Genomic DNA, 14,344 nt, shown 5'->3' with positions numbered 1-14,344 from the left:
GTATTTATCCTTGTTCTGTGATGTGACATGTAGACAAATTTTTGTTTGTTTGGGTCTGTAATGCCTTAGTAGCTTCCTAAAAACCTCTCTCAGATAGCTCTATTAGGGTGGGGGATTTTAAAGTGGTTTTGCACCTATTTGGCTCCCCCAACTGGCTTAACTTGCAATCTCATTACTGATTGGCTGACTTTGCTGCCACTCAAAAAATGTAGCCAATTATTTTAAAGTGGAGGGGCAGTTAGATGCCTGTGATGTCATAAGCATCAGTTTTTTAGATTGGGCCGTTTTCTGGCAGACATTTCTAAAAGAGGAATTTAGATGTTTAGCATGTCTAGCACTTTTTGTATGTTCGTGAATGCGGGTAGACTACCATTATTCAGACAAGGTAAAAATGGTTTTTCATTCTCTGTCCCCTTGTAACTACATTGGACTCTCCAACATGGTGCCCACACAGAGTCTGTGAGTTGCCTGCACTCTAAAAAAAAAGGTTCCTTGAGGTTCTATATAGAACCATGGGGTTCTTTACTTGGCCAATAGAACCTTTTACCAAAAAAAGGGTTCCATATAGAGCCCTTGGAGGGCAAAGAACCCATTTTATTAAAATGGTTCTATAATTCACGTTTGTGACTGAAGTGTAAACTAAAGATTACACAATAATTACAGACCTACAGAACTCATTTACAAACCTTACACAACTCATTCACAAACCTTTTTGTGTCAATAGGCTGTGGTCAAATAAAGAGAGAGTCAACAAATAGGCTATTCATATTTATTGTATGATTTATTTCCTGTGAGCTTTTTTATGCAAGTTTGTACATTAGCATGAAACTTACAGTGCAGTTTGCGTTTTTGGTGAATAACCAGGTGTTTTCTTTATTTTGTACATTCTATATTGTCAATGTTTAATTTAACCTGAAGGGGCATTAAAAACAAATAATCGCAAAAGTGCCCTCTGGTGGCGTATATATGCGTTGCACCATAAGCGAAGATGAGTCTCAAGACGTGACAGTTTTTTTTTTCAAACTGGAGTTCGGACTCCGGACCGGCATTTCTGCTTGTTGGTACCCTGAGGTAAGTAAACTTTCTACATTTTTGAAACGATATTACACTCTAAAAAACGTGAGCCAGTTGGGTTATTTTGTTTGGTTGTTTTATCAGTGTTGGGTAGTTATATGTTGGGTAATTTTGAAGCAAAGCCAGCTTAATAGATACATAGCTGTTTTTCAATATTACTTTCTCTAGTCCACAAAATGTATTTTAAACATAAGTTTAGGCGAGAATATATATGTATAATGTTCAAATTTGCAGTCGGTTTGTAAAGTGAACGCCAATTTTAAAGTTTAATTACACAAAGTCGGAATGTTTCCGGCGTGACCACCGGGTGTCAGTGTTGTTCTTCCCCAGAGAGAACTCGTCCCTTCCCCCACACAGATGCGTCAGCTGAACTTCTGCTCTCACTCACTGCAACGATACCTGAAGCGGGAGTTTACTATTCACCTCACGATTCATGAACGGTTTTTCATCGACTTATCTTTGATTTATTTGAAGGAAAAGGTTTGTATCATTGTTTTTAATCATTTAAACTATTTCTGAATGCAAAAGTATGCAAAATGATGGTTCACATGACATAACTGTTATTAAACTAGTTTTATTAGCTTCCGTTGGCTGGCCTGTAATGCCCAGTAAATCTAAACGATGTTTATGCTTGCTTTTAAATGATTTAAATATTTCGTTTGATCAAACGTTTTATGAAATATGTCTAAAACATGGCTTGTTTTAATAATTTTAGAAACGTTAGAATGTAACGTATTCTAATGGTTTAGAAATTCAGTTTAAAACAGATAACGTTAATATGAGGAAGAAACGTGTACGTTTTAAATAAATAATCGTTTGTTGTAAAAGTTGAAATCAAACTGATGCTTTTAATATCATGTTTAGATCATGAAACTTTAGCCTTGAGTTCACAGACAGGGTATCACAACACATATTGTGAACTCTCATTTGGTCTGTGTAAGTTACAGACATTTTTATCTTTTTCAAATGTTTTTGATGATGCCCACTTAAATCACAGTTTTGGCTCTTTTCCACAGACCCTGATGGATAAAAGATGGATATTTTTTTCCTGGAGAAGCTAAAACAAAGTAACTTTGAGGTTCTGATACCAGCTTTTACAACGTTATTTACAGGTAACATGAAAATGCACTTGTTTGTTATTATTTAAAGTGATATGTTGATATTACAATGAGGCATATCAAAGCATTTTTTTATTAAGAATCCCTGCTTATTTTGCTATGAGTATGTCATTTTCAAAAGTGGTGTGTAAGGTTGCACGATTAAAGGAATAGTTCACCCAAAAATTATATTAAACTCATGATTTACTCACCCCCAAGCCATTCAAAATGCATATGTCCATCATTTTTTTGACGAACACATTTTGAGTTATTTTAGAAAATGTCTTAGATCTTTCAGTTAATCAAATGTAACGTTACGGGGTCCACTCCTTCACGTCCAAAAAATGTGCATCCATCCTTCACAAAAGAAATCCAAACGGCTTCACGATGATAAACAAAGGTCTTCTGAGGGTAATCCGCGCCGTTTTGTTGTAGAAATATCTATATTTAAACTTTATAAACAAAAATAACTAGCTTCCGGTAATACTGCCATCCAAGACTCCTCTGTATTCAGGACAGCTCTCATCTTAAATGCAGACGCGACCAAGATGGCGCTATTAGCAGAAGCTAGTTATTTTTGTTATATTTCTACAACAACACTGCACGGATTACCCTCAGAAGGCCTTTGTTTATTATCGTGGAGCCATATGGATTTATTTTGTGAAGGAAGGATGCAAATATTTTTGGACTTGAAAGAGTGGACCCCATAACTTTACATTTGATTAACTGAAAGATCTAAAACATTTTCTAAACTAACTGAAAATGTGTTAGTCTGAAAAATGATGGACATATGCATCTTGGACGGCTTGGAGGTGAGTAATTCATGGGTTTAATATCATTTTTGGCCCAACTATCTCTTTAATTGTATAAAATTGTCAAGCCTATCTAATCGGTAAAGCCGGTTCTGTGATTAGTAGTAAATTGCCATAATCTGAAAACAGGTGAAGCACCGTTAACTACACGCCGTAGTTCACTGACAAGCTAGCCCATATAGCATTCATTATCGCATAAATTTACATTAAAGTTTTATTGAAAATGAATGCATGATTTGTCATTTTCAGAGTTCACCAGACTTCTCTGTGGTATTTCCTGACCATGCCGAAAAGCTATTTGAAACTTGGGCATTGCATTTTCCAGACAGAATCCTGCAACTTCCCAGCCAAGAACCAGGAGCATCAACAAATCACCTCCAGGTACACTTGGGAATACAATAGTTGTTTGCTGTGTATTATGACAATAAAGTTACTAATTTAACCTAAACATTTATCTCTACAGAACCCCATGATGATATTCCAACTCCTGTCTACAAAAGTGGGAAGAAAATCTTAAGTCTATGTAAGTAATGGAAGTATTGCATATTTTGCTTTGCAAGCAACCTAAAACATTTAATATTTTGTTTGTGAACTAGCAAGAAGACATGTTTACAAGTACGAATAGAGTTAAAACTCGGACAAGAAAAATTGTCTTTCACTCGCACATCCAAAACATTAACTTTAGGGACAAACGTTAATGTCCAGCCTTGTATTCATTACATAATATATGCTAATAAAGTGTTGGCTATATTAAGTAATAAGGGCAAGTATGCAGGTTGTTGCAAAATCAAAAAAATTGGGCTTACTGCCAGGTAAAGTGATGTGGCAGAATCTGAAATTACTGTGAATCTGAGTTATTGGCATGAACAAAGAGTATATTGTAAGGTTATTGAAATAAAACAGAAATGTATACATTTCATTACAATTAAACTAGACACTACATTTGTGTGTATGAAATATGAATTGTTTGGTTTTGTATAATAATGCTGCATCATGCATTTAGAGTCTTTGCCTGCATTCTAACAAGTGTTTTGTCTGTTTTCAACAGGTTGGGACCAACATGGTTGCATTCTTCTGAGAGGCTGATGTGACAAAACCATTCCCATTTGTCCTTGGATTGGAACATGGCGATCTCTGCCATCAAGCCTTCGTTGTTTTTGACAGACAGTCACTCCAGCAATATACCCTCCTTGGTGATGTTGACATGTTTTGAACTTTTTTTTATGTTTTGGACATTAATTTTACTAAGCAGTGCACATCAGTGTGGGTGTTTTTGAAGACTGTTGTTTACAAACTCCCAAGAACGGAATCCCTTTCTATAAGAAGTCTGTGAAGTTATTTGTCATGCTAAGGTGATAACTCATGTTGATCATATATTGACTGTTTGTGCAACTTTGTGTTGATCTTATGTGTTACATTAACCATTTCTTATTACACGGTTCTCTAAAATGCTAGCTTCTGATTGGCCAGTCGTGACATTCTACTACTGCTCAAAACTAAGGGGCTGGACACACCAAAACTTTTAAACGCGGCTGAAAACGCCTTGAGGACGCCAAATGCCAGCTGTTTTTCAGCTGAGTGCCAGCTTTCTTCAGCTGAGCGCTTTGGTAGCTGTGATACTTCAGCTGCGAGCCGGTTGGTTGCTGTGGTTAATGTCCCGCCCCTCCTCCACTGTGATTGGGCGGCCGTGTGAGAACTGACATTGACGAGCGGAGCTTTTCTCCCAAAGTTGAATCTCTTTCAACTCTCGACGCTCAGCGCCGAGCGCGGAAAAACCGCCGAGCGCCGGTTTTCAGCGCGGAAAAAAAAACGCTAGCTGCTGGCTTATTTGAAAAACGCCGAGCTTCCATTGGAAACAATTGAAAACATGCGCCGGCTGCGGGCGTAAAAGTTTTGGTGTACACAACCCCTAAAAACTCCAATGCTGCAAATAATTTTGACAGGTACAGTTTTATATTACACAAAAATTAAATATCAATGTCTATTAATTACATATCCGACATTAAATTTATAAATGATTAAATGTGTTCGTGACATTTGTCCTGAAGAAACTGTTGGGGCTTTTTTCTGTGATGACATGCTGCCAATACATTATCCCTTACTTGTACAACTTTTTACTTGATCTAATTGTAATGTTAACTGGGTGTCTGTCATTTTAGATTGTGAGATATAATACTAATATATTTTTTTTATATATATATATTTATTTATTTATATATAATATATAAACGTATGTATGTTTATTAAAAAGTGAAAATGCTTAATGGAAATAATTAAATAACTAAATGGTTGAATGAAATGAGACATTTTAAATGTAAACTAAAGTTTTGCTGTCTAATACAGAATAAAGAGATGTGATTTTAAGTAATTTTTATAGATTTATATTTCTGTATAATACAATTAATAAATAGTAAACTTTTATAATTTTCTGGATCGGTTATAATTTCTTATCAATAATAAATTACTCATAATAATAAAGAACCTTTAATGGTTCTAAATAGAACCATCTAACTTTGATTCAAAGAACCATTTGGGGTTCGTTTTAATGAACCCATTAAAGTGGTTCTATGTTGAACCATTTGGGGGTTCCATATATGAAGCGGGTGATAGAACCATTTCTGGTCCGATATAGAACCATTTTTTTTAAGAGTGTGCCAATGCACATTCTATTAATAGCCTCAATTTTAATATATATATATATGACGTATTTTATATTAGCTTGGCTTCTTTTATGCATGTTCACATTTTAAACAGTGATAAAACATATCAACAAGTACAATACAATTAAAAATCAACAAGTAAAAAAAGTTTTGAGTATACTATATAAAAAAGTAGCCCTCCAGTTTTATAAATTGTGGTAGCCCTTGCTCACAAAAAGGTTGGAGACCCTTGCTATACTGTATGTTTTTCGGGATTATGTTTAAGATAAAAAAAGCTGTGGGCATGGACCTAATGCTTCCATTGTTTTGTCTTCTTACAAGAAACTTCTCTTAGTTTAAAAAAATTATATATTTCTCACCACACTTATATTTTTACAGACTTCATGTATGCATTTTTTGTGTTTGTACTTTGAGCTGCCAAAATCCTATTCCTAAATAAATCCTGTGGATTACAGTCACATTCAGCCACCTGTGCATACAGTTCTGTACCCCAGACCAATCTGCATGAAATTTAACAGCACCTTGGTTCTCCCCAAATATATTCACACACACGTCAGTGCTCCTCTGGTTTTTAAGTATTAATTAATTCTCTTCATATCTGCCTTCTTTGTTTTCATAAAAACAAAGCACAGGTTTTGTGCGCACAAGCCAACTTGGGTTAGGTCTGTGACTTCACCAGGGAGGCGAGAGAGAGACGGAAAGAGAAGTGAGCGAGCGAGCGCTGTTTGGTCCATTAGCATCTGTTGTGTTGCTGTGCTGTAGGTGATCAGATAGAGCTCTGCTTGGTTGCTTCCCGCTAAGGCAGGTTACACACAGACTCGCACGCGGGGAGAGCAGCTGTGTATGATTTGGGAGCTGTCCTTCAGCACCACAACATAATTAAACTCCAACATGGAGAAATAGAGGCAGAAAGGGGAAAAGGCGCTCGGCAAACACTCATCTTCTCTCTAGACTTCTGCACGGCTCTGAGGAAAGAGTCTGTGAGTATGCAGGTTTACTCAATTTAATGCCTGATATTTTTTTCTTGTTTGCTTGAGATGGTATTTAAATTTTTGGGGTGAAGAAGTTTTTTTTTAAAGATGCCTTTGAATAGATTTTGTTTTATGATTATATTTTTTTATCTAATCACCACTTGATTTACATTACAATGTTGTTATTGAATTACATTAAGATTTAGTCATTGAATTGTTTCATTGAACAATTTTTCCCTTTCCTATGAAGTTAGGGGTTTTGCTTTGCTGATTCTAATGTGTTAAGAACGGACTCTTGTGCATTTTAAAGATTTTAATGGTATCCTATAGCTTGAAGGTCTTTGTTGGATTCACTTAGGTCAAATGACTTAGGAGTGGAAAGAGTAGAAACACAAAGTGGGTTAAGCCACTGAATAATTCATGAACATTTTCACAGTTTTTGTCTAGCGTGAGCAAACTCTCCTCATGGATGGATGATGAACTTCAATATTAAATAGGGCTTGACACATTATGGTCACAGCTGTGCATATGTTGATGCGTCTGCCTGTTGTTTAGTGTGTGTGCATCAGTTTGTCGCTCCTGTACCTAGCAGACCTCGATCAGAGGATTCATAAACTGATGATCTACCATTCACACCCCTCCCTCTCTCTCTCTCCAGTCTCTCCCTCTCTCTCCCTCTTCCCCACACAGACACAAAATATAATTTTAGTCTGCTTCATTAGCATGACAAAAACTGTACATATACATTTTCAGAGTGATTTCTGCATATATTAAATTAGTTATTATACACTGTAAAACAACAATACTGCCTCAAAAATCAATAAAAATGTAAAAAGAATGATCTAATGAATCTGTTCTTTGAATCTGAATTTCTTTATTATGTTGCTAGGGTGCTCATATTTGGTTGCTAGGGGCGTGGCTTAATACCTCAATAAGAATCCTATGAAGACTGATTGGATGCCTGAGTAAAATGAGCCCACCCCCATGTCTCTATGACACTGTGGTTCAAAGATATCCATCTGGGCTTTTTATAATGGTAGTCTATGGGAGATGTTGCTAGGGTACCCAAAATTGTTGCTAGTGGCGTGGCTTAATAGCTTTGAAGAGATACTGAAAGACTGATTGGATGCCTGAGTAAAATGAGCCCACCCCCATGTCTCTACGACACTCTAAAGTGAAGATATTCAATCTGGGACACTTTTACTCCCTTATATGGGCATGTTCCCTGCCCCATTATAAGTCAATGGGAAATTTTGGGGGCCTCTTACACCCCAGGGGTACAGCTTACACCCTAATGTGAGGTATGTTCTTACAGAGACTGTCAGCCTCCTTAAATGTGGTAAGCCACAAGTTTCTACAAGTTTCTCACTCGCAGCTATGACCCGTCAAAGTTTGTCTCAATGTTAAGTCAATGGGAATTTTTGCCCAATAAAATGTGTGTATATATATATATATATATATATATATATATATATATATATATATATACATATATACATATATATATATATATACATATATACATATATATATATATATATATATACATATATATACATATATACATATATATATATATATACATATATACATATATATATATATATATATATACATATATATACATATATACATATATATATATATATATATATATACATATATATATATATATATATATATATATATATATATATATATATATACGTATATATATATATATATATATATATATATATATATATATATATATATATATATATATATATATATACGTATATATATATATATATATATATATATATATATATACGTATATATATACATATATATATACATATATATATACATATATATATACATATATATACGTATATATATATATATATATATATATATATATATATATATATATATATATATATATATATATATATATATATATAAAATATGTGACCCCGGACCACAAAATCGGTCTTAAATAAAAAAATTTATGTTTTTTAATTTATGACAAAACTCATTAGGATATTGTGTAAAGATTCATGAATATATTTTGTACATTTCTTACAATAAATATATCAAAATGTTTATTTTTGTGAGTGGATGCAGTGCTAAGAATTTGATTTGGACAACTTTAAAGGCGATATTTTTCAGTATGATAAGTTTTTCAAATAGTTGTATTTTCACCAAATATTGCCCTATCCTTACAAAAACATAAATCAATGGAAAGATTTTTTTAAATTAGCTTTCAGATATACATCTCAATTTCTGTTATAATAATCTGGAATAATATACTTCAGAAATGCTGTTTAAAAAAATGTCTTTATTTAAAAGCAGAAGAAACTCTTTCTTTATGCATGTCTTCTGTTTTTCTCTCTTCACATCTCCATCAATATTACAGATCTATCCATCAGTTGTTTTTCTCTTCTTAGCAGGTAATCATACAGTACGTGATGTTGTGTTCTTTGTTTCCAACAGAGTACAGTCGATTTGAAGCAAAAATCCATGATCTTCGAGAACAGATGATGAACAGCAGTATTAGTTCCGGCTCCGGCTCATTGCGGACTAGTCAGAAGAGGACCCTGTATGTCAGGTGAGCTCCCCCATTCATCGCCTGTTACATTTGAACATTCAGTATAATTAGATTCTTAATTCTCAGAGCACAACATAAGACTGTAAACACCTAACGAAGTATGAAGTACATCAAGTTTTGTGTTTTTATAGTCTGATTATTTAAAAACTACCTTTAACATTCCCCTTTAATATTCTATCTTTTGAAATAATAGTTTTCTGTATTAGTTTTAGTTTTCTAAATAGTTTTACAATTGTATATACCTTTTATATACATACTGTATATACTGTAGCCTGAATTCCACAAACAGGGTCACAAATCTAAAGTGTTTAATCATTGATTCAATCAATCTTCGATATGTAGGATAGTTGTATGTAGAAAACAGTAAATCATCAAAAAATTACAAAATCACATTTTCATTACTAAATTATTATGTAGACATAACTATATACAGTAGAATGCATTAGCTGTATGGTACATCTTGTTCCAGTATTATCTAAGAATGTTTCAAAAAAAATCTTGTGTGATGCAATAGAAGCAAGCGAATCTTAACAGAAAGATGCCAACTATAAATAGTGCAAAGTCTGATATATTCATGAATATTGAATTTATACATTCAATTTCCTGTCATTTTAGAATTTTCTCCCACTGTTTTGTACTACAACATGCTACTGCTGATGGTGGTTCATGTGTTGATGTCATTTTCAAAAGATGCTCTTAACACAAATTTTAGCCCAACAGTTACACAGTAGATTGAGTCACTAAGTTGAAACAAATGTTTTTTTATATCAGTTTTATATGTTTTTAGAGCCATTAGTCTTTTTACTGGCCTGTTTTCTCCTTTAAGTTCTTGTTGTCTCCTTGCTTCTCTCTTGCTGAAACTTACTTCATATTAGGCTTTAGTTTGTTTCTAATTAACTCTTAGGTTGTTCAAAGGTGCAGTGTGTAGCTTTTAGTGGCTTTTGTCCGTTTACGGCTACTGTGGAAACATTTGTGGCACGAAACGGCAACTTTCATGTAAGGTGACCAGCTGTGTATGTAGATAAAAGTGGCTCATTCTAAGGTAATTAAAACCGCGGTTGATTATGTAAGGTTTTTATACACCATGAAAACGCATTTATGTGTATTAAAATTTCTGTTAATAGATCCTCTTAAAATGTAAAAAGCCTGTTTTTTTAACAGGAATAGCTTTGACATTTTGAGTATTGTAAAATCTTTGGATTCTCAAAGCATGGAGTATTCATGGATTTTTAAGCTGATGTGATTTTTCAACTGTATAAGCCCCATTTTAACGATCTAAGTGCATTGTCTAAATGGGCGTGTCCGATGCTACTTTTGTCAATTTAACGACGGGGTAAATGGTTTGTGCGCCGGGCGCACGGTCAAAAAGTGTTTTTTATATTTCCTAATGAGTTATGGGGATAGTCTTATCTCTCATCCCCTTGTAAAAGCCAGTTGCTGGCGCTATGTCTAATCCCTATTTAGATGACAGACTTTGTAAACTGAAAAATTAAGGAATTAAGGAAGAAGACCCCAAATTTAAGAATAATGTAAAATAATTGTGTTGTTTTCACTTGTATTGATTTTCTTTTATTAAAACCTTTAAAAGACGTTTTCTTTCAGTCATAGAATTACAAATAGCAGGCTTTTAACTGCTGTAAATGTATTGATATCGTACATAATCATTGTAATTTTATAAAATAATTTGCAAATATGCAAGAAAAGGTTTGTACTCTAAAAATATACACAAGATATAAAGAATTTACAAACCGAGCCGAAGCGTTTCAGCACTAGAACAGCGCCATGGGATTTTTACAAAGCATTACTTAAAATGTTTCTCATCTCACCATATCCACAGAGTTATCATATACAATAAATCCGTAAGGTAGCATTTAAAAACATTTAAAAATAGATGCATTTGTTTAAAGCAAAGCATTTATTTACTTACCAGCCTACAGGTGAAGCAGCTCTTTGCGCCTTCTAACGTCTCATAATTAGTCCTCATTTATGTCCAAGAGACTCAATAATAATATTTTACATTCAATCCTTTAATCTTTCAAATTTAAAAGCGTTTTTGTGCTACTGCGCATTCATTTATGTGATAAGCAAACCCGCGTTGTCGTCCCGTTTATAGCAAAGTCCTCATTAAATAACAAAAAACATATTGCGACCAGGTTTTTGTTGGTCAATGGCGTAGTCACACCTCGTTTTCAGACCAGAACGCCCATGGGCGCAAAAGTGGGCACAAATGCATTTGCTATTTAAACAACGTGGCGCTAAATGTTTAAATGATAATTGCGCAGGGTTGAAACCAGCAAAAGACACTTGCGTCGCGTGTATGATAGAGCCCTTTGAGAGCTAAAACTATAACATTCTGCCTCATATCTATAGTTACAGTTTAGGCTAAATTTGCATATTGTCTGTCCATATATTTTCATTTACATTTTTTATACTGTTACAGTTGACATTGAATATATATTTTAAAAATGATATTATACTTTAGAGTAAAAAGAAACATTTTAAGTAAGTGTTCACTGTCAAGTTGTTCCAAATCTGTTTGATGCCCTTTTCCTGGATTTTGTCCTACAAAAATGAAGCAGAAGCACCCTAACATGGCTTATTCACCATCTAAGTCATTTGATAGCTTTGTGTGGGGAACAATCTGATATTGAAGTCGTTTATAATCCTCCACCCCACTGAGCCGTTCCTGCTACCAGATCTTTGAGCCATTGAGTTTGATTAGTCTAATGATTCAAACCAGCTTAGCCGATTTACTGAAAAGATCAAACTCAACAATTTGTTCACGAATCAGACTTCATTGTCCCTGTGAACTGGCAAGGGGGGCTAGGGCAGATGATTGAAGTAAAAAACAGCTTACATTTCCTTATGTTCCTTACACAAAGCTATCATATAGTTAAATATAGAGGTGAAGGGAACACTTTTGGATTGTAAGCCCCAGTGCCTTTTTATTGTAATTGGATGACAGAACTTTCTCAACTTTCACAACTCTGTATAGGACATAGCACTGTACACATCAGCAACCAACGATTATGTGCGATTGCCATCCTGTGCGCACAGCAATATAATGGCCACTTATAATGTACTATACATTTATTATTATAAGTTAAGGTTAAAAATGTCCTTTAAATTTGACAACTAAACACATTGAGACTGCAGAGAAATCATCAGCATTACATGTACCTTTCCAAGAGATCTTCAAGTGCCATTGAGGCTCCTTGTCCTTGTGTGTTCCTTAAAGCCCCATAGGCTTTTGGATTCCTTGACCTTCTCCTGGAGGTGTTTCATTATTGATGAGAAAACAGAGATAAGCTAGTCAAGAGCTTGTGAGGCTGGTTACTTCAGCTCCAGTTCACTTAAATACACATGCACAGTACAGCAGTGGCCTACTTAACAGCTCACCAAATCTGTCTGTAGGCAAATCAGTCTCAGCACACTGGATTCGTAAGATAAAAAATAACTTTGTTACAGTACAGAATAGTTTCAGCATCTTTGTGGTTGCATAACGTAGAAGCTCAAGCATGCACAGTCTGAATGGCACTGTTGCTGTAGTATCTGTCTTTTATTTTTAAGAGGACATATTCCAGATTTTTGCATCACTTAATTTGCCAATGCATTAGGGTACAATTATCATCAGAAAATGATTTTATTCCCCCAAAATGGAATATACAATGCTGGTTGTGCATTGTAATTTTAAGAGTAATACTAATACTGCTTATCTTTTTTGTTGCATTATATATTTCTTATACTAAATATCTTTAACCCAAAACAGGTTGACACTAAACTGTTTCTTAAAGGGATTGCTCATCCAAAAATGAAAATTCAAACCCATTTACACGAAGTATGGCTTTCTTTTATGCACCTTAGTTTTGACGTAAATGTGGGCGCCGCCATCTTTGAGCTTTTTTTGTGTAAGGACTTCCGGAAGTCGTATTGCGGGGGACACAAGTGTGCCGTTTTGATTGGCTTTTTAATGTTTATTATGCAGGACAACTGACATAATTTGTGCAGTTAGGAGTTACCATAATACCTTGTACAAATGCAGTAAATCTTTACAAAACATTAGTGTTTAACCATAATACACGCATAAAAGCTGAATGTGTATGTGGCGCACGTACACCCATTATCTGTATCCACACATCCATCCAGTAAAACCTTTCATAGAAACTGCCAGTAAACAATAGATACAATAATTATTTAAAAGCAACTAGTATTGTGCTGATAAAAATATGCTGGTTTATATATTCTGCTACTATATATTATTACAAAAATGTGATTACAGTCCAGAATATATAAGACATAAACTGCTTATTAGTTAATGTTTATAATAGTTCTTAATGTGTTTGCGCTTACTTTTGTTATGTTTTAAATGAAAAAGCAAAATTTTTTAAAATAAGCAAATCATTTCATAAGATCATGTCTCCATCAAGTGCGTAAGAAGCGATGTAATAATATTTTCATAAAATGAAAACAATACTGAATACATGTAATAGTTTAATATGTTTATTATGGTTTGATCAAATAACTTACATTGTGTTGAATGAAAAAGATGCTGCTGACTGTGAACTGCGTGAAGCTTGATGTGTCACCATAAAAACTTTAACAAGTAAATTTAACAAGTAAAATTGCTGTTTAAAAAACCTCACACCAGAGGGACAGTTGTGACATTTTAAACAATCGCCTGAAAAGGTTAAAAACACATTCTTTGTATATTCTATGTAGAAACACTCGACTGACTTTCCCATTGTATACTGGTATGTCTCTGTGCTTATATATTTGCACATTAAAGACCCGTCAACCTCGAGCAACACAACATAAAAATAATGAAATATATATTCATGATATATCAGGCCATTTCTTAATTTCATCCTCACACTGGTTCATACATGACAGGTGTAGTAAATATTTACCACAACTTTTTTGCATGTTTTATGCATGCTCCCACCACACTGTTTTCTACCGACTGGCTATTGAAATGGACGTCTTGCACAAAGAAGGGAAATACATCACATCACTTACTTCCGCGTTCGAAAGTAATGTGGATAGAATATTAGTGGGACTGACAGCTTTAGTCATCATAACTTTAATTAAATGGAAAAAAATGCAGTAAAAGTGAATGCTGACTGCGGGGGTCGTTTTT

General features: G+C 34.2%; 1 protein-coding gene and 1 long non-coding RNA gene across 18 annotated transcripts in view; both read left to right on the top strand.

Annotated features, from left to right (window-relative positions):
* The window catches only part of dlg1a (discs large MAGUK scaffold protein 1a), a 151,310-nt gene that overhangs the window by 124,994 nt on the left and 11,972 nt on the right, over positions 1–14,344 (top strand). For 16 of the 17 annotated variants that reach the window (XM_065240299.2, XM_065240310.2, XM_065240305.2 and 13 more), the window contains one exon: positions 9,093–9,207. In XM_065240299.2, coding sequence (XP_065096371.1) covers positions 9,093–9,207 — 115 coding nt within the window. Of the gene's footprint in view, positions 1–6,371; positions 6,624–9,092; positions 9,208–14,344 lie in introns of those variants that run through there. The other variant, XM_065240373.2, reaches the window with a different exon arrangement.
* LOC135718095 (uncharacterized) lies at positions 1,281–5,609 on the top strand. Its single transcript, XR_010520541.2, has 5 exons — positions 1,281–1,554; positions 2,091–2,186; positions 3,233–3,364; positions 3,447–3,506; positions 4,032–5,609. It is a non-coding gene; the product is annotated as an uncharacterized lncRNA (long non-coding RNA).

The sequence above is a fragment of the Paramisgurnus dabryanus genome, chromosome 7 (assembly GCF_030506205.2).
Source record: "Paramisgurnus dabryanus chromosome 7, PD_genome_1.1, whole genome shotgun sequence".
NCBI lineage: Eukaryota > Metazoa > Chordata > Actinopteri > Cypriniformes > Cobitidae > Paramisgurnus > Paramisgurnus dabryanus.
The sequence above is the reverse complement of the archived record's forward strand: the minus strand, read 5'-3'. Positions and strand labels throughout refer to the sequence as shown.